At 46.0% G+C, this 27,907-nt stretch overlaps 1 protein-coding gene across 1 annotated transcript in view; it reads left to right on the forward strand.

Moving 5' to 3' along the window:
• Cdh13 (cadherin 13) overlaps window positions 1-27,907 on the forward strand; it is a 938,536-nt gene that overhangs the window by 193,114 nt on the left and 717,515 nt on the right. The window contains exon 2 of the mRNA XM_050144164.1: window positions 20,489-20,600. Coding sequence (XP_050000121.1) covers window positions 20,489-20,600 — 112 coding nt within the window. The remainder of the gene's footprint in view (window positions 1-20,488; window positions 20,601-27,907) is intronic.

The raw sequence follows: 27,907 nt of genomic DNA on the forward strand, positions 1-27,907 counted from the left end.
CAGATGACCAAGCTCTGGTCTCAGTTTTCCTTAGTGGTCACACACCTGAGGAAAGTTTCCTCCTATAGGGACTGGGATGTTGCTCAGCCAATAGAATGCTTGCCATGAATGGAGAATTGGGTTCTATAATTTCAGTACCCCAGACTGGGCAGAGGCAGTAATGTGAAAAGTTCAAGGTCATCCTTGGCTCCACAGTGACCCTAAGGCTGGCTAGGCTATATGAGATGCCATCTCAAAATAGACAAATAGAAGAAAAATGTCCTCATCCAGTTGACTCTACAGAAACAATACTTCTGACTACATTGAATGATTTGAACAACATTCTGCCCTAGAGCAGGGTCTTCAAGCTGATCCACAAACCAGATCCTGTTGGCCACTTGCTGTGTCTCCCATGTAAGCTAAGAATGGGCTTATGTCTTTAAATGGTTACATTTCAAGTTCTTCTTGAAATGGGACTACAAAATTGCCATGATTTCCCCCCATTACTCCACAAAACCTAACACATGGTCTGTCTGGCCCTTTAAGAAAATGCTTTGGATCCCTTTCTGATGTAATGGAAGCTCAATATGTCATTTAAACCTTTCTGATAGTCACATTAAAAGATATGAAGAGAAACAAGGATGTTAATTGTAATATACATTCTGGAGCCCAGTGTCTCCAAAATGTTATGTGGTTTCAATATACTGTCAACATAAAAGTTAGAAACGGGGGGGGGGGGGGGGGNGGGGGTGGGGGTGGGGGGGTGGGAGGGGACACAGGTGGCCCTGAGGTTAAGAGCATTTGCTGCACCCATGTTAGGTGGCTTACAAATATCTACAGGTCCAGTTCCAGGATACCTGACACTCTCTTTTGGCCTCTTTAGGGATCCACATACACATGGCATACATACTCACAGACGTACACATGCATGTAATTATATTTTAAAAAGGTAGGGATGGGATGAAGCATCTCGCGATATTTCCATACTAACTCTTTGTAATCTAGGGTGCATTCTGTGCCCACCAGCACTGTCGGGGAGGAGCGCTCACATCTTCAGGGTTCCACACACGTGTGGCTGCAGGCCACTGTCCTGGTCTGTGGCAGCTGCTTTGTAGAATGTTGAGTGATTCTTGGCTCCTTTGAATAGTCACAAAGAACGAGCTCTCCATAAATTCCCCTTTCATCTTTTCAGGGTCAAGCCACGCCTGGACTGACACTCACCATTCACACCAAATTTAGATGTAGGGATTTCATTCAAAGCCCCGGATAAGGTCGCCACCCTCCCATTTAGCTTGATGTGCTTCCTAGGAACATGACCCCTGCACTGTTAGCGGTGACTGCAGAGATGCAGAGGGCTTCCCTGCTGGTCTTAACCCTCGCTGCCATTTCTGCCACTGTATATTAAGCCTGCACGTGGCAATTGATGTGTACAGCCCTAGCTTCCTACCTGGCTAAATCCGCCTCTGTCCATCAGTGAGACTCTCTTCCTCACTCCTCAGACAGAAGTTTCTGCAGGCTCAAGGTCTCTGATCACATCCGGGAGGGGATTGGCACTCACTCGATTATGCTAAGCACGCCACACACTGAGGGCTTTTAATTCTTGCCTAGGGTTTCATTAGCCCCATCAGTCTCTGACAATAATAAAATGAATATATGTCTTGGTCTCCCTAGGAAGTCTTCTCTACAGGCACCCCGGGAGATCACAGCTCTGGGTCCTTAAAACTCCTCATGGAGGAAAACATCATTTGCTGCGGTAGCCTGGAGCCTCGACTTTCCCGTAATTAGCTCCCAGCATGTGTCATGTGTCAGTACAATGTTTGAAAGGCTGTTGTCCTTTGTGACTAGAGCGAGGTGTGGGCTTTGCCTGTGAAAGACGCCTCTCCTCAGGAATCTGCGGCCTGGATGACTGAGAATGAGTGAGTCGCCTCACGGGATAGCATCTGAGGACTTCTCAAGTCCTCTGTCTCTGGACTCTTGCCCCAGAACTTCTGAGTCCAGTGATCAACATCTCCAACAACACCTGTAAGAGTTACTTTCTCCGTTGTTGAGATAAAATGCCTAACCAAGCAACCTGAGGAAGGAAGGGTTTATTTTGGCTCACGGGCTGAGGGTACAGACCACCATAGGGGCAGGAAAGCGAGGTCATGTCCCAGCCACAGTCAGGAACCATGGGTGTCCATACTCAGTGAGCTCTCTCCTGTTGATGCAGTTCTGACCCTCACCCTCTAGAGCCCTGACCCTCACCCTCTAGAGCGCTGTCCCTCTCCCTCTAGAGCACTGACCCTCACCCTCTAGAGTGCCGTCCCTCACCCTCTAGAGTGCCATCCCTCACCTTAATCAACTTAATGAAGAAAATCCCTCACAGGCATGCACACAGATTTGTCTCCAAGATGATTCTGGATCCTGTCAAACTGACAGTCAACACATCACAACATCCCAGGGACTATGGAAGATAAACTCTCAGGGACCGAACTCTAGGAACCATTGATCTAAAATTCAGTTAGACAATTCTTTCCTGGGATTCCCACCGAATCTATCTTTAAGTCTAGATGGACTTGCCTGTGTGCACACCTTCCCAGAGAAGCTATTCAGTCAGGGTTTCTCCAGCTTAAATCTTGTATCTGGTTTTTAAAACTACAATTGCTTCTTCTTTAGTCTTCACTACCTTCTATTTAAGTCAGATTATGATGTTGTGCAACTATATCGAGAGAGGAAGTTTTCTATCAGCACAAATAGAAAGTCAATATCACTTGCTATAAATAGGAGGCAAGCATTAAAATAAGGCACTACTATGAATTTAAAAGAAATGCTTCCGAGGATACCACCAAAAATTATCTCACAAACCAGAGCCTTGACGTAGCCACTTTGAGAAATATTAATGAGAAAGAAGGCCAAGCCAAAAGAGAGCTTTGTTTTCAAAAGACTACAAATAAATACATTAGGGGTACTAGGCATCATATCATCGGGGATAGTCTGCCGTCTCGGAATACAGACAACACCCATCATTATAAGACAGCTAGTGCCTGGCCCTGCATTCTGTGGCATCCCTGGCTTGACTTAGGAGGGTCCTCCCTCCTCATCCTTCTTCATGACAGGATGAGCAGAATTCAGCTCAGCCAATAACTACACTCTCGTTTGCATTTTCATAAAACTAGCCCTTTGGTTCCCCAGGTGTGACTTTCATTTTTAGAGCAGGGTTATTCAGTGAACGGATCTGCAGTCCCTTTAAAGGGGACATTTATCACCCTTGAAGAATCGTATTGAAGAGTCTTCATTGTCTTTCTTCTAGTACCAGCTCAGGTTCACCATCAAGATTAAGAGGCGGAGCCTAGAGGAGCTTGGCTGAAGCATCTTATGATAAACTGGATTAAAGTCTTAAAATAGATGGGGGAGTGGGTGGGGGTCAAGCAGATCAACAAAAGCACCCTGAGTTTCTTGCAAGCAGTATGAGCACTGTGGGTGAACCAGAGGGTTCAGGGATGCAGGCTAGTGAGTTAGGTCACCTGGGCTGTCAATCAGGAGAGCTGGGTGACTCTGAGTGGGAAGCAGGAGCCTCTGAATCCCCTTTGCACCTTGCGTGTAAAGCAGTAGTGGTGAGGGCGGGGTCGGAGCATTTGCAGAGGTGGCCTATAAAGGTAACATGGAAAAACCCACAGAGCATAGTTCCCCTGGCAAAGAAGTAAGTGGTGCAGTCCTATCATTGCACCAGGAGTTGATAAGACCACACCCAGGTCCCATGATTCCCTGGGAGGACTCAGTTGAGTTCGTGTCTAAGATTCATTGCCGTGACATTTGTCTGTAACAAAACTAGCCCAGCATAACATCCAGAAGGAAACAGCAGCAAGTTCCCAGGGTCCTCTCTAGGAGACTCACATGGGATAGGTGTGCTTCCCCCAGGATGTGCAAACTGCACCAGAAAACTCGCTAGAGACTCTGAGTTCCGGGTTTTCACTGGAGACTTGATATGTATACATCTTTCTCAGGCATGTGGTTAGCAGAGCCCATGTTGCCGATGCTTTAGGTATAGTGAAGTAATCCTCATGGCTACTGTGGAGGGAACCCTTTCAGAATCCCAGCGAACAGATGGCAGAACAGGCCCAAGCTCGCAGACAGGCGGGCCTTTTGGGTTGTTGGCTCCTGTTAGTTAGGCTAGATCCTTTTTGCTCAGATTGGTCTGGGGCCACATCGACCCCTCACCTGGCACTGAGAATCTTCTCATCTTGGAAGTGCTGGCTTCCAAGTGCCCTACCCTAGTCCTGTCACTCCACATTGTCCCTGCAGCAAAGCCTCTGCCTGTAAACCCATGGCTGTGACCTCCTCCTCCTCACCAATACAGCTCTCAAGCCACGCCTAAACCCTGTTACCCAGCTCTGATTTTCTCACACAGACTCAATGTTCTCTAAATTATCCTTTAAAGAAAGAATGTTCATTTTCATCATTTGTGTGTATATGTACATGTTTGCGTATGCACATGTGTGTGTATATGTGTGTGAGCCCATGGAAACCAGAAAAGGGCCTTATATCCTTGTTCGCTAGTCAATTTTCTTTAGATGTTGAAAAACATTTTCAGATGATACTGAACTTACAGAAAATTCAGCAAAAAAGTACGAAAGTGCTAAGTGGCTTTTCTGACTTCATCCTTCCACAGTTGCCTTTCCTTTGCATGAGGCTAGCTCAGAAATGTCTCTTTCATGGAGACGTAGAGACACTTGTCATCTGGTTGGCCACAGGGGGATTTACAGAGGGTTTTGTTTTCAGCATTTGGCCTAGGTTCACCTACTGGTTTTCTGGTTCTATGCTTGCCATCGCTGGCAAGGGAGTGGCTCGGTTGGCAGTCTGTATGGAGGCCCTGTGACCTCTGGATACCAATGGTCTAACCATACAGTAAGTGTTTATTAAGAGACGATATAGTCGACATTGCTGGTTCTGCAGGACTTGCAACCCCTGTCCCAGCAACCGGATTCGACCATCTTAGTGTGGAAGTGAATGCAGGCAGTAGGCAAATTGGCAGTCACTGTCGGCTCCATTAAAGCTGTATCAACTTAAAGAGACAGTGGGCTAGATGTGGTCTGTGGGCTGTGATTTCCCAGTCCATGATTCTGCTACTGGGGCTTTAGAACCAGGGTTCAGAAGACAGGAAGACGGGAAGGTTTTCCAGGATGCTGCCTCTCACTGGGGTGAAGTAGGGGTTTGGTTCCTCTTTCCATGTGATTCTGTTGGGTCTGAAACATGCCCCTTCTTCGGGCTTTCAGACTCAGGTGCAGTGACTATGCCCAGTGTTGCAGCGCTGCCTCCCCATACTCTGGCCCTACTCTTTGGTCATGACCTTGACCACACTGTAACTGTGACTAGTTCCTATATCCAACGCCCCTCTGCAGCTCCGTTTGTGAGCATTTGAATATCCTGCTGGGGACTGGGGCGGCAACACTAACAGGATTCCTGAGGCGCGGCCGTCAAGATGCTAAAACATGGAGAGCCCAGACTCTCCAGATCACGAACCACCCTAGGACTCGACTCTGCCCTTCCTCTTCCCCTGTTCCTTCCCAATGCTTTCATTCCAGTCTGAGACCCTTAGACGTAGTGATGGCCAACAAGGTCACTCACTAGATAAAGTGGCTGTCATGGTGTGTCCCTCCCTGATAGACCGTACTTGACCTTGAGAAAAGTCTGTCAAACTGACTTTTGGCTTCCTAGGGAGACTCTAGTGGGAAGGCCCTCCTTGTTAATGTATTTTTTCACTATGTAATTTTTGAAGATGAGCCCTTCTCCTCCAGTTTTTACTATGAGGAAGATATGCTATTTTCCCCTATGAAGAATCAGGCTTCCTTTGAAAGCAGTAGGATTAGCTGAAGCTTTGAAATATTGTGTGAACCTAGTTCGGGTTAGAAATATCCAAAGTACTGACTCATGAAATTTCAGGTAATTGAACTTCTGGAGGGAAGCAGACATGATAATAATAATTTCCAAAAGTTCTTTGTAAACTATTTCAGCTCAGACCTTTTTAATTCTGTCAGTTCAGAATCTGCTGCAAGTTTGCTTGTTGGGGACATGACTGGATGGCAGGCAAAGCACCTTACAGTTTGGATAGCAGGAGGGTGGGTGACTTAGGGGCTTCTATTCATATATCCCTTGTTTGTTTGATTTGAGTGAGCTGTGGGCATAAGAGGATGGAGACGAAGATGACATTGGCATGAACTAAGGACTGTGTTTATCTCTTTAATATACCTGTGACCTTGAACATGCGTTAAACTGGAAGGGCTTGAGCCTGTGAAAAAGTAACTAGTATCCGAGCAGACAGACCCGGGATTCCCAGGAGCTAGAAGAAAAGTCAGTAAGGACACAGGGGGCTTGGGTAGAGGGTGGGTATGGTCTTGCTGTAGCTTGAGAAGTTTCTCAGCATCCCATATCCCATTGAAGGTAAGGGTTCAGCCATGGCTAGTATTCCTCAGGTGCTGTCCACCCTACTTTTGAGGCAGTGTCTCTCATTGGCCTAGAGCTCACCAAGTAGGCTAAAGCTGTTTGGCCAGTGAGCTCCAGGGATCTGCCTGTCTCTACTCCCCCACCCTGGTGTGGGAGTTTTTAAGTGTGTGCTAACACATCTGGTGTGTGTGTGTGTGTGTGTGTGTGGTATTTGGGATATAGAAGTCAAGTCTTCCTGATTGCAAGGCAAGTGCTTTAATGACGGAGCCATCTCCCCAGTCCTCAGGAAGCACTCATCCCAGGAGTATTAAGAGGTAACAATGAAAACTCAGATACCCACAGAAGCCAGGAAGGGATTGTAAGTGGATGGAGGACTTGGGCATAAGAATAGTCTATGCGGAGGCAATACCTCAATTCACTTTTTTGCAGAACTTAGGCAAACTGGAGTCATACACAAAGCAAATGGCTTGTTGTTGGGGTGACATGGACTGTGGTCACTTGATGATGGAGCTCTGTCCATCTTGACTCACAGAGGGGCAACTGCCCTCTTTAATTCTAACCTCGGTGCTGTCTAAATTTCAATCACTTAAGGCAAACTCCTGATATTTAAATATTATCAGGTGGCTGACAAAATAAAGACCATCCAACAGATATTGCGACCCTGAGGGGCCTGGGATCACTAGTCTGTAGCCTCTCTCTTGGTGCGAGCAGGACCTTGGAGCAAAGTCTATGGATGGTATTGGACTGGGAGAGGCCAGCATGGCTATCTTTGCTGTGTTCAGAACATCAGTGAGGTACTGTAGACAAACTTTCAAGGTCAAATTGATTATCCTCCAGCTTAGCACAGCGGCAGCTCCCTAATTATGTCAGAAGGCAGGATTATCTCTGATCATTTGAGCTAGGACTCTGGGTAATACATCAAAAGCAATATTTAAATAACATGTGGTCACGAATCAAGAATTCATGGCATTTCTCTGACTGTAAAGCCAGATTGTGGTATCTCGTTTTCTCCATTAGTAGATGGGCTTTCCAGGCTGTTTTAAAGTCATATTAGTGTAATCCACTATTCTATTACAGGATCTCACTGTGAGGTAGCAGGCAGCCTTGTGGCTCCTACTTAAAGACACTCCAAAAATTGCCTAGACCGTTTAGTTTTAATAAGTACCTACATATCTAGTTCTGCTGGAGAGGCTTGTTTAGAGCCAACTATACACACCTCCCCCGAAACCATACGTCAGAGGTGTCACATCTTTGGCTTGAAATCAGCCACAAGGACAGTATTTACACCATGGAAATGGGCAGGCACACAAGCAGAGGCATTTCTTTCTCGGAGAGTTGATTTAAACAATTACCAGGATTCCCCTGGGCAACTCTCTGCTAGAGACCTCCTCTGCTCCTCTCTTGAGATATGAGTCTAATTTACACTTTCTCTAAATATTGTGTTGAGATCTTAGTTCCTATTCTCAAAATATAAAACAATATAAAAATATAAAAAATAAAAAGTTGATAGTTATTACTATAAAGAGCCAGCGTGTGTATAGTCTTTCCTAGTAGATATCTCTTGTTTAAACCAGAAAAGCCCATGAGCAAAATAAGTCATATTGGTGTGGTCTAAGACAGGGCCATCTCCCCCACTCCCATTCCCTTATATTCCCCTCCTCCACACCCTGATAACTCCCCACAACACTAAAAGCAAATATGTAAGTGCCAGCCATTCCTATTACTACTGCTGATCGTTAGAGCTGTGGACCGTGTCTTGCTGATTTATATTTATCTTAGCATTGGTACAGAGCAGGAACCCAATGAATGTTATATCAACGAATGAATCCTTCAGAATATGAATAATCAGAATCTAAAGAACATTTCTCAACTTGCCTTCTGATCTAGATTAATTTTTTTAATGTAGCAAGATTCAGTTAGATCTAAGAGAGAAATGTAGCTTTTTTTTTTCCCCTCCATCCCTGGGGACTTGTGGCATGCTGGAACTAAATAGATTTCTTGCCCTCAGTGCCATTTTTGCCTGGTTTTGTTCTTTCTTTTCTGGAACTTTCTCGAGTGAGAACCTTTTGCACGGAAAACAAAGCAACAATATAACAAGATAGACATTTAGTTCGATAGAGGAACTTTCCTCGTGTGAAAAAGAAATCACCAAAAGGACTTTACCTCCGAAAGATAATTAATAAAAACCTGCCCATGTGTTGACAGATCTGACATCTTGTCTAATGTCTGGCAGAGAAGAAAGCGCGGTGCATCGCACAGCTAGAATAAAATGGTACGCTTTACAGCAAGGCCAAGGAGGAACGATAATTATTTTTAGGCTAGAAAAGGTCAGAGTCTGATTGTTAAATTGACACAACATTGGGTCTGGATATGTGTCTTTTCCAAACATCACAGCCTTCTGTAGATTTCCCTGCTCTCAACAGTAAATATTGCTGGGAATGAAAGGGATCATGGAAGGACATTGTCTTAATTGTCCTGCTGTGGTGGTAAACTAGCCGACAGCTCAACTGCAGGGAGGGGGTTATTGTGCCTCAAGGGTCCTCGTGGGGGAGCGGTCCCTAAAGCAGCTAGTCACATAGCATCCACAGTCACAGAGCAGAGAGGAGAGGAGAGGGGGGAGGAGAGAGGGAGTATGAGAGGGGGAGAGAAGGGGAATGGGATGAAGAGATGACAGATAGATAGATAGATAGATAGATAGATAGATAGATAGATAGATGGATGGATGGATGGATGGATGGATGGATGGATGGATGGATAGAGAGAAGCTCGTGTGCTTGCACTCACAGGATTACCCAGAGGCTCCTCTCCTGGTGACTGTAGCTATTGTCCTACTGCTGACGCTCATCATCATGGACACTGGACTTGCACAGGTCTCTCTGTAGAACTTTGCCATCCCTCGCAGGAGCGCTTCACATATTGTACGCTAACAGCCCCTACACATCTTTGCACCCTAATTCACAGAATGTGTAGATATCATCTGGATGACCCAGAAAAGTAAAATTAACCCCAGTAATCTTTATTGAGGGAGTTGGGCAGTAGTGGGAGGCATAAACTCAATGTTGATAGAGAGAATGAGAAACAGGAATGATTAAGACACTCTCCTAGTGGCTTCCAAGACAGAGGAAGGAGGGCTTGAGCCATGGATATCAGTGGCTGAGTTGGGGGAAAACAACAACAACAACAACAGATTTTCCCAAATGCTCACAGCCTGTGGACACACTGCAGACTTATGACTGGACAACAATGACCCTGTTTCTAGGCCACAGCAGGCAGGCACAGGTTTTCTTGAAAGGCACTAAAGTGTGTTCTTGTGGATGGTTATTCCTTTATTGAGTTTTCCATTTTAGCTTGCTTGCTTAATTCTGGAGCCTTAAACAGAAAGAGTTCATTCTTTTTAAACAAAACCTGATTTCCCTGAATTGCTTCCGGCTGGGTTTGAGGCAGACAAGCCTTGTCAATTCCATCCCATTTCGAGACAACCAAACACCTTCAAATAATCTTGCAAGCAGCCCCATTGCATGTTATTCCCGCTGGATAGGTTCCCGTCTCTTGAATTGGCAGTGTAGGATTTACATTGACCAAGCCTCCGGCCTGGAACAGTCTTCTTCATAGTTTGCCACTTGAAAGATTTCAAATCATTTCTCCAATATGGTCTCATCTGCGATGTGGTTCAAGCCTCTTCGCTTACCTAAGAAGTCTGTTGTTCCTTCTCTCATATTTCTGCCTCATGTTGGACCTACTGCAGGAGGACAGTCCAAACAATGGCCTTGGTCGCATGGAGCAGACGCAAGAAGCCAACCTCTTTCCTGAACCTTTGCAGCCACGGGCCTCTCGATCAAAACAAATAGATCCGTTAGTTGGCTATGCATGTGAGGAAACTGAGGCACAGAGGAGAGGAATGCAGCAGATCTTGGGGTCACACAGTAACTAAGTTGCAAGACTCAGATTAGGACCTGTATTGTCTTAGCTCACGTGTCTTTACCTTCAACTACTTCCTAACTCCCTACAGTGTGAAACATGATTAATGACGCTGTATCAATAATGTCTGTCTCCCTTTCCTCCCAGGTGTTTATTAGAGGCTTTGTCTATTTTTCAGTCTCTAGCGTCTGATCCAGAAACTAGCAGATAATAAAAATTTTGAAATTTGACCAAGGAGTAAAGATACCTCAGGGGTAGAGAACTTGATAGCACGCAAGGATCCCTAGCTTTCTTCCTCAATACTGAAAATAAATAACTGCATAAAGAAACGAATAATAAATAAGTATGAACACTGAAAGCTTTGGGAATGTGGCTTTGTTAGACCTCATAAAACTGGGCATTGTGGTGCACACTTCAACCCAGCCTTCAGGAGGTAGAGGCAGAAGAAACAGAAGTTTAAGTCACCCTTGGCTCCATGAGTTTGAGGCCAGTGAGTCTGGGGCCAACAGAGACCCTGTCTCAAGAGAAAAAAATTAGTCCAGAGGTACCAATGATTCAGTGAACTCACTCACTGAGGCACAAGAGTATAGGGGAAGCCCAGCCAATCACCTTGCTTGAAGGGCGGGATCCCCTTAGGCTAATATTTACTTATAAATATTGTCAGTGTGCTCCCCGCCTTCCCTTCTGTTTCCTGCTCTTCTTTGGAACCTTGGTTTTGTAAGTTATCCCCTTCTTCCCCTTAATAAAGCTGATATTAAAGTTAGCCTGATTAATCCTATTTGCTGGTCGTTTATGGCCCATCACAAGAGCAGCCCAGAAAGGGAGGAACCCTGTCTATGCCTACCAGTACTTGGAGGAGAAGCACTTAGGACAGTTGCTGCTGGTGCCGAGGTATTGATTCCTTCCCTCTCTGGTCCTTTGGGGAGAATCCTCTTGGGCCACTTCATCTCCCCGCTCCGAGAGAGCTCCCTGTCTCCTGTGTGTGCATTTCCCATCTTCCACACTGCTCCAGTTCCTCTTACACAGTGGCCCTCTGTCTTCACTTCCACAATCACATTTATTGATTTGACTCTCCTATCTTCAAAGATCCTTGAGTTTGTTCTGGATCTTTCCACATCTTTTATTAAAGCCAACCGCTTCTCAGCCTGGATCCCTCTGTGAGATATGTTACCCAACATAGTCTCAGGGTATAGGAGCCAGGATGGTGACAATTAGAGGCTCTCTCCATTTTTCCATCCTCTGTGTGTTATTTCATTGAAGCTTCTCAGCAACTGAGTACCACAAATATTATGTTGCACCTGCCAAAGACAACAGATGACCCATTTCTTAAAAGCCATGGAAATGGCCTCATGGCCAGAAGGCAGACTTTTTATCAGACTGTCTTTGGACTACCAGCCTGCAAATAATGATCTGGAGACTTATTAATTATGATAGCTTGGCTTTAGCTTAGGCCTTTTCCCAAATAGCTCTTATAACTTAATTAACCCATTTTTTAAAAAAAATTCTATGTTCAGCTTTGTGGCTTGGTTACCTCTTCTTAGTACAGTACATCCTACTTGCTCTGAGTCTGCTCATGAAATTGTGAGCCTAGATTCTTCTCCCAGTCTCTCTCTTCTCTCTCTCTCTCTCTCTCTCTCTCTCTCTCTCTCTCTCTCTCTCTCTCTTCCTGGAGGTCACGCCTATTCTCTCCTGCCTAGCTATTGGCCGTTCAGCTTTTTATTACACCAATCACAGCAATACATCATGCAGTGTATGAATATTCCACAACACAGAGTTGTGTTAATTCAGACTTGGAACTCGTTCTTTTCCAGAGTCATACAGTTTACTCCCTCTCTTATAACCTGAGGGAAAGCTGACCAGTTATTCAATCAGGAATGAGGTCCAGGGAGGTGGTTTCAAATCATGCACATAAACAGCTAGGGGACTCACCAAGGGACAAGGAGCACACTCGGGTTTGTCTCCACGGGAACAACAGCATCATTTCTAAATATCTGTTACCGTAACAGCTAGGGAGGTAGCAGCTACTTGTATTCCTGCAGCTTTAAAACACCAAGAACGTTTGTAGGGAGTTAGACTCCAGCAGAGTGTCGATAATAGGAGCTTAGGTGTGCAGACACGTGCAGGTGTATGTGTGTGAGAGTGTGCGTGAGAGTCTTGGGGATGGTGTCTTCTTAGGCTGTCTGTCTGTGGATAGTGGGTGTTTGTGAATCCTGTCAGGAGTGTGGGCTTTTGATGTTTGGCAGGATAAAGACTCAGTCGAAATACAGTGCTTTATCATTTTTTTGTGTCCTGCAAGTTAGAGACAGAGAAAGCAGCCTTTCTTCCCCACTAGCCCAAGACCCTCCAACCTGGTTGCAGCAGAGCCACTCTGACAGGGCGAACCCAGGCTATTTTGTGACCTGGATAAAGGACCTGACCATCCAGGCCAATAGCAAACACTGAGTTAGTCGCTACCAGGAAAACAGCGCTGGGAAAACGGAAACAGCTTTGTTTGGGAGAATAATACTGGGGAACTGGCTTAAGGGAACATGAGATCTGAGGCTGTCCACAGCCCATGAGATCATTATTTGTGGCAGGGAGTTTCTTTGTATTTATGCTGCTTTGGACATGCCGTGTAAATCTGTTTTGCTATTTCTCACTGGCCACGGGGACAAGTCAGCAGAACCTGGGGCATGGAAGCTCTCTCTGCCCAGATTCTGTGCCTGTTCATTGTGTCATCAGCCTGGCCAGCTTGGGGACAGAGACTCAAAGATCTCAGTGAACTGACCCACAGTGATGTGGCTGCTACTTGCTAGCCTCCTCTCCTGGATGTCTGCGTTCTGCACAGGGCCTTAAGTCAGTGTACTTTCTATGGACCATACTGAAATCTTAGAGTTCTTCCTCTGTTTTTCGTTGAAGGAGGGAAGGATCATATGGGACATTCCAGTGTCCAGGTTGAAGTGGTGACAGTCCTTCTAGGCTCATGTGTTAGCCATTGATTTCTGGCCAGAATTACTGCAATGGAACTAATAGCACTAAATGTGTGTACCTTTGTGACATGTGTCCAGAGACTCACATCAGGGGAATCTCTTGGTTCTGGCGTCAGTCTCTAAAGTCTAAAGCACAGGTAGGAAACTCAGATACATGGATGTCCGGGGAGAGTGCCAGGGAGTCAGAGGGTGGGAGTTAGGCATAGTGGCATGGTGCCATAGGGGCAGCCCTGGGAAGTCCACTCTATGCAACATGATCATTCTTCTTTAGGACACCCTACATTCTGTCTCTGCCAGTCCCATCTGCTGACTCTGTCCACCAAGTGCTGCCAATTGACAACTACATTAGTTTCTTGTTTCGCTAGGACAAAATGCCCGCTAAAAGCAGCTTGAGGGAGAAGGGTTTATCTTGGCTCACGGTCCAAGGGTACACAGTCCATCATGTTTGGGAAGAAAGGGCAGCAGGAGTGTGAGGCAGCTGGTCACCCTGCATCTGCAGTCAGCAAACAGAGAGAGGGATGCTGATGCTCAGCTTGCTTTTACCTCCTCCCACCCCACCCCCATGCCTGGGACCGCAGCCCGTGGAATGGTACCACCTCTGTTTAGGGTGTTCTCCCAATTTCAATTAATCTAGATAATCCCACTTAGACCTGTCCAGAGATTTGTTTCCATGGTGATTCTAAATCCCATCAAGATGACAATTAAGATGAAGCATTACATACCACAACATGGGGACAGGGAGGGAGAGAGAGAAAGAGAGAGAGAGAGAGAGAGAGAGAGAGAGAGAGAGAGAGAGAGACAGAGAGAGACAGAGACAGAGAGAGAGAGAGACAGAGAGAGAGACAGAGAGAATGAGAATTCCTTTCTCAGGAAGGAAGCTTCAGAGTTGGCTAGGCTCTTGAGACAGCACCTGTCAGGATAAACATAGCCACCCCTTTTGAAAGAGAAAATGTTTGTGCTGTGGGAGAAAAGGAGCCCCATAGGAGAGTCAGGTATAAAGAGGATGGCCTGATGACCCACTCTTGGTTCTGGTGCTTGAGTTCAGGGCAGGAACTCTTGGAGGGAGGACAGAGCTCTGAGCTGCTGCCACCTTAAAGGATGCTTGAATCCCTTTACAAAAGTGACTGTCCTTGCTCAGCCAATGCAGGGACCATCATTGCAGGACACTGGCAAGCATGTGCATGTCCCATTCTGTTCCACTCTGGGATGCATGTTCCTGCTGCTCCCTTTTGCACAGGCCTGAACTATCACCCACTGGGCAGTTTTACAATGGCGACAAGTAGTGTTTTAGTGACCTCTGTTCCTAACTGTCCTGGGAGCAGCAGCAAAGTAGATCCAATCATTTACATATACCGTGCAGAGATAACAAGGCAGACATGCAAGCAATGGATGTGTGGAATCCCCTCTGCAACAATCCCCTCACTTCGTCTTCAGAATAACCCACAACAGATCATCCTCTCTCCCATTTTCCATCTGGGAAAACTGAGACACAGGTGACTCACCCAGCACGACTCCAGTGATGGAGCTGGGATTTGTACTGAACCGCGTAGCTCAGACCTGTGGTTATTGTCTTTCTAGGACATGAATCTGCTTCCAGAGCAGACTGATGGTAATTTTCAAATAATGGGCATCCTTTGGTGATTATAAAACTCGATAGTTGCCATGCTCCCAGTGATGCATCTGCACTGATTGTTTATGCGCGCCGAGTACTAATGCATAAATGAGCACACGAACCGTAGCCGAAGACCGTTATTGCCATGGTAGTAATGAAAGATCCGAAGCGCTCGTAGGTTCTGCTTGGCAAAGCTCCATAGGGTGTGGGGAACAGTCTGTCCAGGTAGGATCTTTATACCAGTGACGTTGAATCACGTCGCAGAAAAGCTGAGTCAGATTGGGAGGAAGGCCAAGCGTTCATTCTTACAACATTGAGTGATGGGCCTCCATGATCTGCCCCACCCTTAGTTAGACTGTAGTGGGAGAGCGTGGATGCGTGACAAGACCACCTGCAAACACACGGGTGAGTTCCGAGAGTCAGACAGTACCTGGAACATTCTTTCATCACTGAGCCGCATTTTGCTTTGGGAAGTTTGTATCTGGATTCTTCTGTAAATGCAGTTTTGTGATTTCAAGGCAGGCACAAAACGATTTGTGTAAAAAGGGGCATAGCTTGAATTAAGGGGTAAGTGTACATCTTGGGCTGGAGAGGAGTCTCAGCAGGTGACACACTTTGTTGCTCAAGAACGTTCAGATCCCAGAACCCACACTGAAACCAGGTGGGTATCCCCAGCACACAGGAGGCCGAGATGAGAGTCCCTGGAGCAGGTGAGACTGGCTAGTCTAGAGTTAGTGAGCTCGGGATCCAAGGGAGAGATTCAGCCTCATCACATGAGGTGGAGAGCAACCGAAGACACCCAACATCAGCCTAGGCCCTCATATGTACAGGCACACACATGTGCCCATACCCACACAGACTCGCATATATGCATATACAGATACCACTTATACATGGAAAAAAGAATAGATAAGTCCATTCCTCTCTGCCCACTCAACCTCTTCTGGTCCCCAGTTTAAAGCAGAATGGTTCCTCTTCAGGAGATGGATTTGCTTGAGGTCCCTACATGAGGTTAGACCCCCTTCATCCAGCTTTCAAAGAGTCCCAAAGGGTGTCAGGCTTTCCTTTTAAACTTAGATTTTCATTTTAGTTCGTCGAGGATTTAAATGAGGGCTTGCTAAGGCCTTTCTCTGTCTCTGGACCATAGCACTGCGCTAGTTAGCGTCTGTTGAGCCCCTCCCCACTGGGCGGCCTTTTCGGCTTACACTCTGTGCATCATCTCATTAAGTTCACACACATCTCACTTCACGTGTTTCCTAGATGAGAAAACAGAGGTCCGGGACACCTCCAAAGCACACCAAATCCATCAGCAAAAGGCCAACTGAATCTGAACCAGGAAAATGGGACTTGACGACCACATGGCACTGCTTCCTTACAAGTCCCAGACTGGGCTGGTTTGTGCTTGTCAACTTGGTACAATAAAGTGACCTGAGGAAAGGGAACCTCAGCTGAGGAATTGCCTTCATCAGGTTCCCCGTGGGCAGGCGTGTGGGATATCTTCTTGATCGAACACAGATGTGAGAGGGCCCAGCCCATTGTGGGCAGTGCGTCCCAGGTGGTCTGGAGTCCTTTAAGAAAGGAAGCCTGGCCAAGAAACCCATGAGAAGCCCGCTGTGTTTCCTCGTGGTCTCTGCTTCAGTTCCTGCTTTGTGTTCTGTGTTGGGGGGCCCTACATGAGGGGTTGTAAGCCAAAGAAACTATTTCCTCCCCCAACTTGCTTTGGATCGGTGTCTTATCACAGCAACAGAAAAACAAACTGATCCCCTGGGCCTGGTGTATCAGTCAGATGAATCCCGGGATTCAACAACAGACTGAAGGCATAACTGGACATTTTGACCTCATTACCTTGTCTCCTTTGCACGGCAGGTGCCCCTTTATTTTACAAACCACAGGGGCTAGTTTTATGTCCACTTGACACAAGTTACAGTCACTAGAGAGAAAGGAGCCTCATGTGAGAAAATGCCTATGTAAGATCAGGCTGTGGGCACACCTGGAGGGCATTTTCTTCATTAGTAATTGATGGGGGATGGTACAGTCCACTGTGGGTGGGGCAACCTCTCCCTGGGCAAGTGGTCCTGGGTTCTATAAGAAAGTAGGTTGAACAAGTCACGCCCCTGCAAGCCCGCTGCCTCAGCTCCTGCCTCCAGGTTCCTGCCCTGCTTTATTTCCTGCCCCGAATTCCTTCAGTGATGAAGAGCAATTTGGAAGTGTAAGTCAAATAAACCCTTAGCTCCCCAAGTTGCCTTTAGTCATGATGTTTCTTTGCAGTACTAGAAACCCTAAGTAGGACACACGTTATTTAATTTTTGACTGGTAGATAAACTTACCCCCAAATTCACAAAGATGAAACTGTGCATTTGGAAGGTCCAACTCTTCCTGGGAGTCAGAAGCTGTAAAAGGTTTGTTTTCCTTTTAGTATTCTAGAAGTACCCTGAACAGACATTGTCAACAAATCAGGGCAAGGACCGAGCAGAGAAAACATGGAGACTTGGGAGGAAATTACTGTTTCTTGCTATAACCAGAATTGCTCCCTCCCGGATGACTAGCTCAGTGTCCCCAGGGAAATTGTGCCTTCCTCAATATGTCGGGATGTGACTGGTTGACTGGTCTGGGGTTTGAGGGCAGAATTAGCCAATTAGGAGGTTAACGTATAATCACAGGCATAAGGTGTGACCTTTGCCCATTTCTGTTTAACTGAATTAGCATTAGCGGGTTATAGATTTTCTGCTCGCAACAATGCCGGCAAATTATTCTGAGCTCCGAGTCTGCATTCTGCAAATGCGCCACTTAGGATGTCAGCTTTATGATGTCTCCGGAAGGCAGAAAACTAGAGCCTAGTCTCTGGACACAGGTACACTTACAGGCAGAGCCTCACAGACATGAGCTACAGTGGCCTCCCTCCCACTCTGATTTGAGAAAGATGATGTCAGACGGGGTGGTGACTTCTCTACCCTTAGCTTCTCTGAAGTGTCTTAGCCTGGCCACACCATCAACCTCCTGAGATTGATTCTTGCTCCTATTCCTTGGGGTTCAGTGCTTCCCAGAAGGCTGGCATTCAGAGTTGTCTCCCCTCCCTTCTCAGCAGCCAACCTTTTCTATATTGTTTAGAGTTTGCTGGTGGGGAAGATAATATGCTGTCTTCAGTGCTGATGTGCCCTGGTTAAGAATTCAACATCTGGCTTTGGAGTTCAGTTTCTTTAAAAGCAAGGGCTGAGCCAAAGTTTTGAGTGCAGATCTTTAGAGGGTTGGTCTCAGATAAGGACAGATTGTTTGGAGAAATCAGCCAAGGAGAGCAGGTGGTTAGTGAAAACTGATTATCAAAACAACCCCCACGGTGGTGCACGAGGGTGTGATCGCAGGTGAAAACTGGGAGCTAATCACACACCTTCCAGCCTCTTGAAGGACAGGCAGGGCTGGGGATGTTCCATTTCTAAGGATTCCATGATGGTGATTTCAGGTCAGATTAGAGAAGCCCTTTATACTTTTTGGAGAGCTAGCTTAGAAAAGGAAAACAAAACAGTGTCTAGAGCAGTGGTCCTCAGCCTTCCTAATGCTGGCGGAAGCCCTTTAATACAGTTCCGCACATTGTGGTGACCCACCCATTTTGCTGCTGTTTTGAATCATACAGGAAATATCTAATATGCAGGTTATCTAATATGCGGCCTCCGAAGGGGTCTCTATAGTCTATAACCTAGAGAGAAGGCCTGAGGGTCGGAACTGGACAAGGTTCTTTCCAGGAGACAGATGAGAGGGCATTTAAGCTTAGACTCAGATTCTGTCTCCACCCATCCATGAGCCAGCTTAGGTCTTCTGTAAAATATGCGTGTCTCTGTGCACCCAGGGAGACTCCCCAGATTATGTTCAGAGTAAGCTTAACTCGGGACTTTCTTGTGAGAATGGCTCAAACACCTCGGCTTTGCTTTTAAAGTCTAAGAAGCAGGCCTGTGGGAGTGTGTGAGGCAGACGCTCGGATATACCCAGGTGAGCCGCGGGTCAGGTGTTTCTTCTGGGAGATGAGAGTTTTTGTCTAAGTTAGATGTTGCTCCAGAGAGTACCATGTACTTTCGTATCCCAAAGCCTGTAAGTAACTTCTGGGGAGTTATGAGCAAATGCATATTAACCACACGTAGGTCACTCACAGAGCCCACCCCAGTCTGACTCGATGAGCCAGTGGGAATAATTGGGGCTACATAGAGGAGTATGTGGCACCCAAGAAGATCCTCGCCCTTCTTAGCAACAATTAACACTGACCTATCCTCCTGGAAGAAGAGACTTCCTGCACCGTGTGAGCCACCTCGTGTGTTACTTTATGAGCCCTGTCACTCTGCATGCTACCCGCCCCATATAGGAGAATGTTGGTGGGATCAAACTTTAAATGTCCCTTAGGAGTGATCATTTTAGCTGCTCTGGTTTCAAAAGAGCAATGACCGTGCCGTGCTGGGAGGAAAGTGCTTTACAATGGTAATGGTGTAGCCCAGGTTTTGCTTTGGTTTGTTTTGAATGATGGATGAGGAGAAATCCCAAGGACAAAAGTGAGGCCTTGGAAAGAATTGTACAGTTTACATTTCCAGGAAGCCAAGTTTGCAAAAGTGAAAAACCGGTGAAATTAATTACAACAGCCACTTCCATTCTGCACCGTATTTCAAACATTATCATTTCAATGCATAATTACTGTAAAATCATTTTCAGGATGGTTTCTAGTCTAGCCGTGGCTTGATAAACACCACGACCAGAAGCAACTTGGGGAGGAAAGGGTTTTATCTGTCTTACATATCCAGCTCGTGGTCCATCATCAAGAGAGCCAAGGCAAGAACTCCAGGAGAAGCAGGGGAGGAGTGATGGAGGAGCGAACACAGCTTACTGGCTTGCCCCTCACAGCTTGCTAAGTCAGGATCACCTGCCTAGGGGTTACACCACCCACAGTGGGCTGAACCCTCCCACGCCATTATCCATCAAGACAGTGTCTTACGGCCCACTATGGGTGGTGCCACCCCTACCAGGGTGACTCTAGTTGGTGTCAAGTTGACAATATTATATCCAACCATGTCTCTGGGGTCGGTTACATTTCTGTTGTTCAGTGGCCACCTGTGGCTCATCACCACCATGGCAGACCAGGGTGAAGGCCCAACCGACTTTGGAATACTTCTAGAAGTAACCCCAGAGGGAGAGTTCCGTTTTCTTTTTTCTCCTTTTAGGGCATGACATTGTTCTTTTGCATGTATGAACATGAAGCTGGTTTTTAACTCAGGCGTCGCTGAAAACTGACAGTTTTTGTAATGAAATTTCACACACGGCAACTGTAGTGCGATTCTGAGCAGGTGGAAAACTCTTACAACATTATTTCTTTAGCTTCGGCTTAATGGAAGTCACAGCACCTGTTCCTAGTTTTGTATCCTCCAAGAAAATCTCCTTGCCAAAAGTGAGCTGTTTGGCAGCCACGAGAGGTGCCTTACCTCTTCGTTTGGGGAAATGGAAGTAGAACCTCAGCTCAGTTCCCAAAGTTGCAGAGTTGGTTCAAAGGAAGGAAAAAGTTAGCAGGGCTACAACCATGCTGGCTGCTGTTGAAACACTGACTGCTTCCTTTCCTCAGGTGTTCCTGGGAACCTCTGCAGATGATTTGGACTGCACTCCCGGATTCCAGCAGAAAGTGCTCCACATCCAGCAGCCTGCCGAATTCATCAAGGACCAGCCTGTTCTAAACTGTAAGCCCCTCCAAGATGCACCGGGCCCGGGCCACTCATGTGGACTTGCCAGCCGTCTGTAACAAATCTCGGGGTGTGGGATTTCCTCCTGCTTTCTGGTCACACTTCTTATGCCACTGCTTGGCCCTAGGTGGATGCTTCCAAATGGCAGCTTCCAGCTTGTGGAATACATGCCACGTATCTCTTCTCAATATTTTATCTCCAATGAACCCTTTTGCCCCACACCCAGAAAGGGGGAATTCCAGCCTCTGCGGTGACTCTGGGCTATGTGGGGAGAATGAAATCTATTTTCGCAGGGCAGACCCAAGAGTAAAATCATTGCTTCCTTATAGATTGCCGTGCTACCTGCCGTTTCTCACGTGTAGCGTTAGATCAAAATAATGGCGAGGCAGGGTATTGGCAGCTGGGAATTTGTAGACATAGGAATCAGAAACTCTTGTTCTCCAAGCTGATAAGACGATCTTGAAAAAGATTCTAATCTTTTCTGCTGCTTCTGTGGATTAAACTCAAATTCCCCAAATTCCAATTGATTTCCTGAAAATGTACATCTCTCAAATCTGGTTACCAGTCCTTACTGCCCTTAACACCAGTATTATATCACTTTACCTTTAAGAGAACAAAAGCCTGGAGACAAATGCCTGGCGAGGGCAGGTTTTACCGCAGGAGAAATTGGTGGTGGACATAACCAATTAATTGCAGACTTCTGAGCGCCATTCTTATAACATTTTTAAAGATGAATTTTATTTTTAATCATGTGGCTGTATTTGTTTATGCCAGTGTCTGCACATGGGTGCAGTTGCCCGAAAAAGCCAGAAGGAGGAATTGGATCTCCTGAAATGGCGTTGCGTAAGGTTGTGGGCTGTCCTACATGGATACTGTTGACTGAACTCTGATGCCCTGCAAGAGCAGTAAGTGCTCTTTACTGCCGAGCCATCTGTCCAGCCCCCTGTTCTTTGATATTTGAGGATAATAGATAATGCAAGCAGTGACCTAGTTTGATCAGATGCTCTAAGGCACCTGTACAGAGGGTGACTGCGTGTGTGTTTGCACTTATGGACTTATGAACTCGGGGTAGCCTTTTGTACCAGTCCCGTTCCTTCATTTCTTTGGTGCATGGATGGTATGTGTACAGGAAACACTTGGCCAATCAGAATATTCTGGGAGGCTGGTGTCTGTTATAAGGAACACAGCCATGAAGTTGGGACACTGAACATCAGGGTCTCTATGGATGGGAATGCTCTGAACCAATGATACAAATGAGATCATCTGAACAATTTCTCATTGCGACTCTGGGGTCAGGCATAATGCAAATCAATATATTTCAAGCAGAACTTGAGTGACGACATTCTGAGTCTCCTCTTCCCTCATTTCTGTGTCTTGTCTGTCTGCCCACCTCTGTCTCGCGATTCCCTTTGTTTTGTTTTTCTGTTTGTTTGTTGCAAGTGATGACCCGAAATGGCATCAATGGTAACGTGTTGGGAAATGCAAGGCCACTCTGTGTATGGGGATTAATAGAGCTGGCATGCTAAGCAGGCCCTTAGATGAGATTGCTTCTGTAATCTTCATGACATCAAACAGCTTTCAATTCACCACCAAGAGGCTGAGAACAATCATAGTTTAGGGGGTCTTTTTAATTTAAACTGCACCATACTGTACATTCCAATATCAGATGTGTGTGTGTGCGCGCATGTGGTCTCAATCCCCTAAGTAATTAACTTGGTTGTGGCCGTTGCTCCTGCGTAAACTGCTAAATGCTAAATGAAAGCAGGCTTATTATCTATGACAACACACTCAGGGAGATTCAGTGACACGGGAATCAATCACAGCTTAAAACGTTGTATTTGTGTGCGAGGTGTTGTTGGGTCAGCAAAATCTGATTAGCCCCTCTAGCGAAACTGCTTCTCCACGACTGTTCCTAACACAAAATACAAAGAGTGGTGCCGGTCAGTTGCTTGGCCGTTCCTCTCAAGGTGAGGAGGAATGGAGCCGGTTCTGAGTACAGCCTGTGGATGAGGTTAACTGGGTCTAGCTGGGAAGGAAAGGTTGTGGAGACTCGAAAATGCTGGATGAAATTGTTTCAAGCAACCCGAGTCTTCAAGAGGAGAATTGCCGGAGGAAGTCAAAGCCTTAAATATAAAATGGATGTTTCCAGTATTTTTTTTAGCTGCTTCCAACCCCATCATCTCAACTCTCTCCTTTTACTCCTTACCAATTTTAAAGATTTGTGTGTGTGCGTGTGTGTGTGTGTGTGTGTGTGTGTGCAGCTATGCCCACCTGAGTGCAGGTAACTACTAAGGCTAGAAGAAGATATCAGATTCTCTAAAGTGGGGGTTCTCAACCTTCCTAATGCTTTAATCCTTTAGTGTAGTTTCTCATGTTGCGGTGACCCCCCAACCATAAAATTATTTTTGTTGCTACTTCATAACTGCAATTTTGCTACTGTTATGAATTGTAATGTGTGTGTGTTTGTATATATATGTGTGTGTGTGTGTGTTTTCCAATGGTCTTAGGTGACCCCTATGAAAAGGTTGTTCAGGTCCCCGAGGAAGTCATGACCCACAGGTTGACAACCACTCTGGAGGGAGAGGTACTTGTGAGCCCCCTGACATGGGTGCTGGGAACCAAACTCAGGTGCTCCAAAGGAGTACAATGTTCTCTCAACCCCTGAGCCATCTCTCTGACCCCTTCTATGCCTCTTAAGAGACTCGGCACACACCCTTTTGTCTTGGGAAAAGTAAAGAACCAGCTTTGAGAGGTATATGTGCTAACATGAACTAACACCTGAATGATAAATGGGAAAAAAATCGTTCAGAGCTGTAAAGTTAAAAAAAAAAGACTTGGCTAATTGAATTTACATATCACAGCTGAGTGAATTGATTTGAGATATTTCAGTGGTGTGGAAGTAGAGGCTGGTGTGGTGTGGGCGCTGGAGGGTAAAGAAAAGTGGAGGAGGGACACGATCCCAGGCCTGTTCATGATGCATGCACTTTGTGAGCTTTTGTTCTCTGTCATAACTGTTGATGATGGGTGCACTCTGTGCACTCTTTTTCTCTGTCATATTTAAGAAGTGTGGTCACAGGATAGCATGGTGACTCAGGAGGTTAAGACACCTGCTGCCAAGCCGAGGACGTGAGAACAGTGCCCAAGATCCATGTAGTAAAAGAAGAAAGCTGACTTGGTCTTCTGTCAGTTGCTCTGTGACTTTCACATGTGCTGTTTCATGTGTACACACACACACACACACAGAGAGAGAGAGAGAGAGAGAGAGAGAGAGAGAGAGAGAGAGAGAGAGAGAGAAAGAACAGATAAAAATGTTCTAAAAATGAAAACAGTTTGGCCACAAGTCCATATGAGTTTTTCTGTTAGAGGCAGAGGGGTCTACAGCCTAATCAATTCACCGACTGCACATTGTAGCATTTTACAAAGTGGCTTGACGTGCTGGCCCCTTACCTGATGGCTAGAGCACCTCTGCCCATACCAGCGGCTCACATTCAACCACTCCAGAAAGCAGGGAGCTCTCTGGGGGTCCGGGGAGTGTTTATTCTGTCCAGGATTCCTGCTTTCTTTGTTCTGACAGTGCCTAGTGCCTTTTATCCCTTTTCATCTTCTTCTTGCTTCCTGGTGACTTGCCTTTTTCTGCTTTAACCGTTACTAATGGTCACCTCACTCCTTTTATTTCCCTAATATTTTATTCACTGTTCCCTCCAATACATCTTCCCTTCAGTTGTTCTGAAGCCTTTTATTTCCTTCACATCCAAATAACTCTTTATTCTACTCCCCTCTCCGCTAACTAGGCTTGCTTTCTTCTTTAAAGGGCCATTTTTCAACAAGCTGCCAGGATCAAAACACGGCATCCCGCTCTCTCTTCTCATGCACCCAGCAGTCTTCCTTTCTTGGATCTCTCTGCGGACGGTGCAAAGCCCCCCCAACTCATCACGACTTAGACAAAACTTTGTTGGCTTCATTTAAGTCCTGAAAGGAGAACTGGGAAGAGGGGTGATTCCCACTGTCAATGAGAAGTACAAGGAATGGGGGAAATACAGCTGCAAGGTCGCACATTGGTGGGGGTACCTAGGCACCTAACCAAAATGGGAGACACCAAGTTACCAAGCTCAACATCCTGCCTCATTTGCTTCAGCTCAGACTGGCCTTCTTGTCAACATAGGGTTCTGTGGCCATTGAGTTCCCTAGGGGACACCATGTTCGTCATTCCCCCCAGCCTCTGCTGGTAGGTGTGTCCAGCATCCAGTGTCTACAATGGACACCCAGTTAGTCACCCAGGATTGTATTATTCCTCATATTTTCATCATGCATCACTTAGGCCTGCTAATATGTGTACGCACAAACCAAACACAAGAATGTAGAGAGTGATCACCACAGCAAAGTGTAGTCACACTATCGGTCTGACTCTCCTTCAAGTCTGAGAGACAGAGCAGAGGTCAGGAAAGAGTGTAGCAAGTCTGATGCCCAATATTTTTAACTATCTCAGATTGAAAGTGACTTGTGCCATGTTATCCTGATTCCTCAGTAGCATGGCCATGAAGCCAACTTAGCTGCAAGAGAGGCTGGAAGCCTTCACTATGTAGATGTGAACAAGATGCTATTATTCTATTTAGACAAAACAAAACAAAACTCCTGGCAAAATAGACAACAGAGGAGGCAACTTTCCCTGGAGAAGCTTTGGTCCATTTAAGAAAGAAAGCAAGGGTATGCACCTGTTATTCTTAGCAAGAAATGCTTTCTGCTTAGCAGTCTGTCTTCCTTGCCCTTTCCTGAGGGTCGAGATGGACTCTAAGGGTCTATTCTGGTAAAGTCACAGATCCTTAGGCTCACACTGGCTATGAATTAGCAATACATGCAGTCATATATTTGTTGGCTCACTATGAGTGAATTCTTTGAATCTTCCAAAAGTAAATGTGCTCATTTCTGTAAAAAGGTCAGGCATAACACAGCCAGAACTGACCCAGCAATAATATAGAATTTACTTAGACCAGTGGTTGGTTCTCACCCTTTCTAATGCTGTGACCCTTCAATACAGTTCATGTCTGGTGATTTCCAACCATAAAATTATTTTGTTGCTACTTTATAATTGTAATTTGGATACTTTTATGAGTTCTAATGTAAATATCTGATATGCAGAATATCTTATATGCCATTCAAAAGGGGTCATAACCCACAGGTTGAGACCGCTGCCTTAAAGCACAGTTGTTTATAGACAGGAGCTGGTGTTAACAAAGAGGCACAGCATTTTGGGCATGGATGTCTTTTTTTTTTTTCAGTGTCTCGTATCCCATTAGATCAATCCCTACATCCACACAGACTGCAGCACAGAGGGAAGATGGACCACTTCTGACAATGTGGCAAGTTGTGTACATTAGACACAGACTTGGAGACATAGAGTACTGGCCATGCGGATCCGTGCACTGTTTATAGAGTCTTGAGACCTGACCTTGTGTGTCGTCCACAGCTATCAAGAGTCCCTTGGAACCTAACAACAGGTTTCAGAGGAAAGATGTTCTTGTGTGACCATTTTCCCAATGAGAACTCCAAATACCGAGTTAGGTGGCACTCTTTCTCAAGCCTGTATCTTCTAGAGTTGTAAGAGCTAAGATTTGCACTCAAAGCCAGATGGTTTGTATATGCCTTTAACTCCAGCACGTGGGAGGCAGAGGCAGGAGGATCTCTGAGTTTGAGGCTAGCCTGGTCTACAAAGCAAGTTCTAGAACAGCCAGAAGCTACCCAGAGAAACCCTTTCTTGCGGGAAAAAGAAAAACAGAGATTTGAACTCAAGACTCTTAAGGTACCGGCTTTCAGCCCTCAACGTCTGGGGTCTCATTGTTTCGGTTGATGTTGATGATGAGACATTAAGGAATTTTGCCATTTAATTTTCTCCTTGTTTCTATCAACTCTGGTGAAAGGAAGCTTCCATAATGATTTCTTTTTATCAGTCCCAGCTAAATTCAGTCTTCCTCTATCATATAAAAGGTGACTCTTTTCCTGGATTGTGGATTGATGCCAGGACATGTTTCCCATGATCCCTCTGCTCCTGGCTTCCCACTGTCCCCATATGGACCCTTTGCCCAGGTGCTGCCTCTTCATACCCCCATCACACCGACCTTGGTCGGCTGCCGGGTCAGCCAGGGAGGCAGTGGTGTGGCATTAATCACATTTGCGCGTAACTCACACGAGTCATGGCTTTTCAGTGAGTTTTTAATTGACTATAAATCAAATGGGGAGCTTGAAAAATGAAGGCAATTAATGAAAAAGTGGTGTGAGAGGTGGTTTGCATCCTAACTTGGGGAGCACACCGTCAGTCCACTAAATGTCCAGACAGAGGCCCCCCTGAACCTGCTGTGAAAATTTCAATGGGGGAACTGGCACAAGATGAACTTTGTAACGTGGCTGGTGGGAAATGCCTCCTGGCTGAGATGGCGCTGGCTTTTCTCTGTCTGTAGGCTCCTCTCCTGCAGAGTGGGAACCTGTAGGGAACTCCTGGGGCTTCCATTTTATGGCCGTCCTCCATATTTCTAAATTACTCTTAATTACGGAGAGATTGACTGACGAGTGCGATTATTTAATGGCACCTGGTCTGCGGTGTGGGTAGAGCTGAGAAAGGTCAGAGTTTCGCGTGTCGTCTCTGTTTTCAGCTGTCACAATATGCCACGGGAAGTTATTCTGTGGCGCTCACAGCTGTCTATCATTGAGTATATTTTGGAGTAGGACCTCTCGAGTGAGCAGCGCTTCTGGTGCTGTGGATGTGTGGCATCTTCTGTGTTCACCTCTCTCCCATCAAAGTATTTATGCAATCAGCCGATTAATGCTTATCAAGAGCTTCATAGATGCGTTATTACTAACTACATGAGAAGTAGGAATTCATAACTAGAAGGCTGTAGGCTAAGGATCAGACTCAATCCAACCCAAGGGAGAGATGAGGAGAAAGGCTTCTGGATCCTTCTAGTGGACAGAGCTCCTCAGTTTACTATGGAGAAGAGGAAATCCACAAAGGAACAGAGGATGAGTTCTGTCCCTTGAGGGACAATGAAGCAGGTGGAGCTCTCTCTGCCTCTGTTTTGGGAGCCAGAGAAAGAGCACATGGGCCAAGGTCGCCCCTGCTAGCCTTGCCACAAACTGCCCTTTGGGCGTGTCCTCTTTGGCAGCTGTCTGTGATCTGAAGCTCTGAATTAAAGAAATTTGTCGTCAGCATTGGGAATTTTATCTTATTTTAAAAATCTATAATTGCTAAGCAGACCCAGGTTGTAACCGTAGACGCACCCTGAGGCAGGCTGCGTGTGTTCATATATGTAAGG

Source organism: Alexandromys fortis, unplaced genomic scaffold, assembly GCF_014885135.2.
Source record: "Alexandromys fortis isolate MF-2015 unplaced genomic scaffold, M_Fortis_MF-2015_v1.1 scaffold_1, whole genome shotgun sequence".
NCBI classification, from domain to species: domain Eukaryota; kingdom Metazoa; phylum Chordata; class Mammalia; order Rodentia; family Cricetidae; genus Alexandromys; species Alexandromys fortis.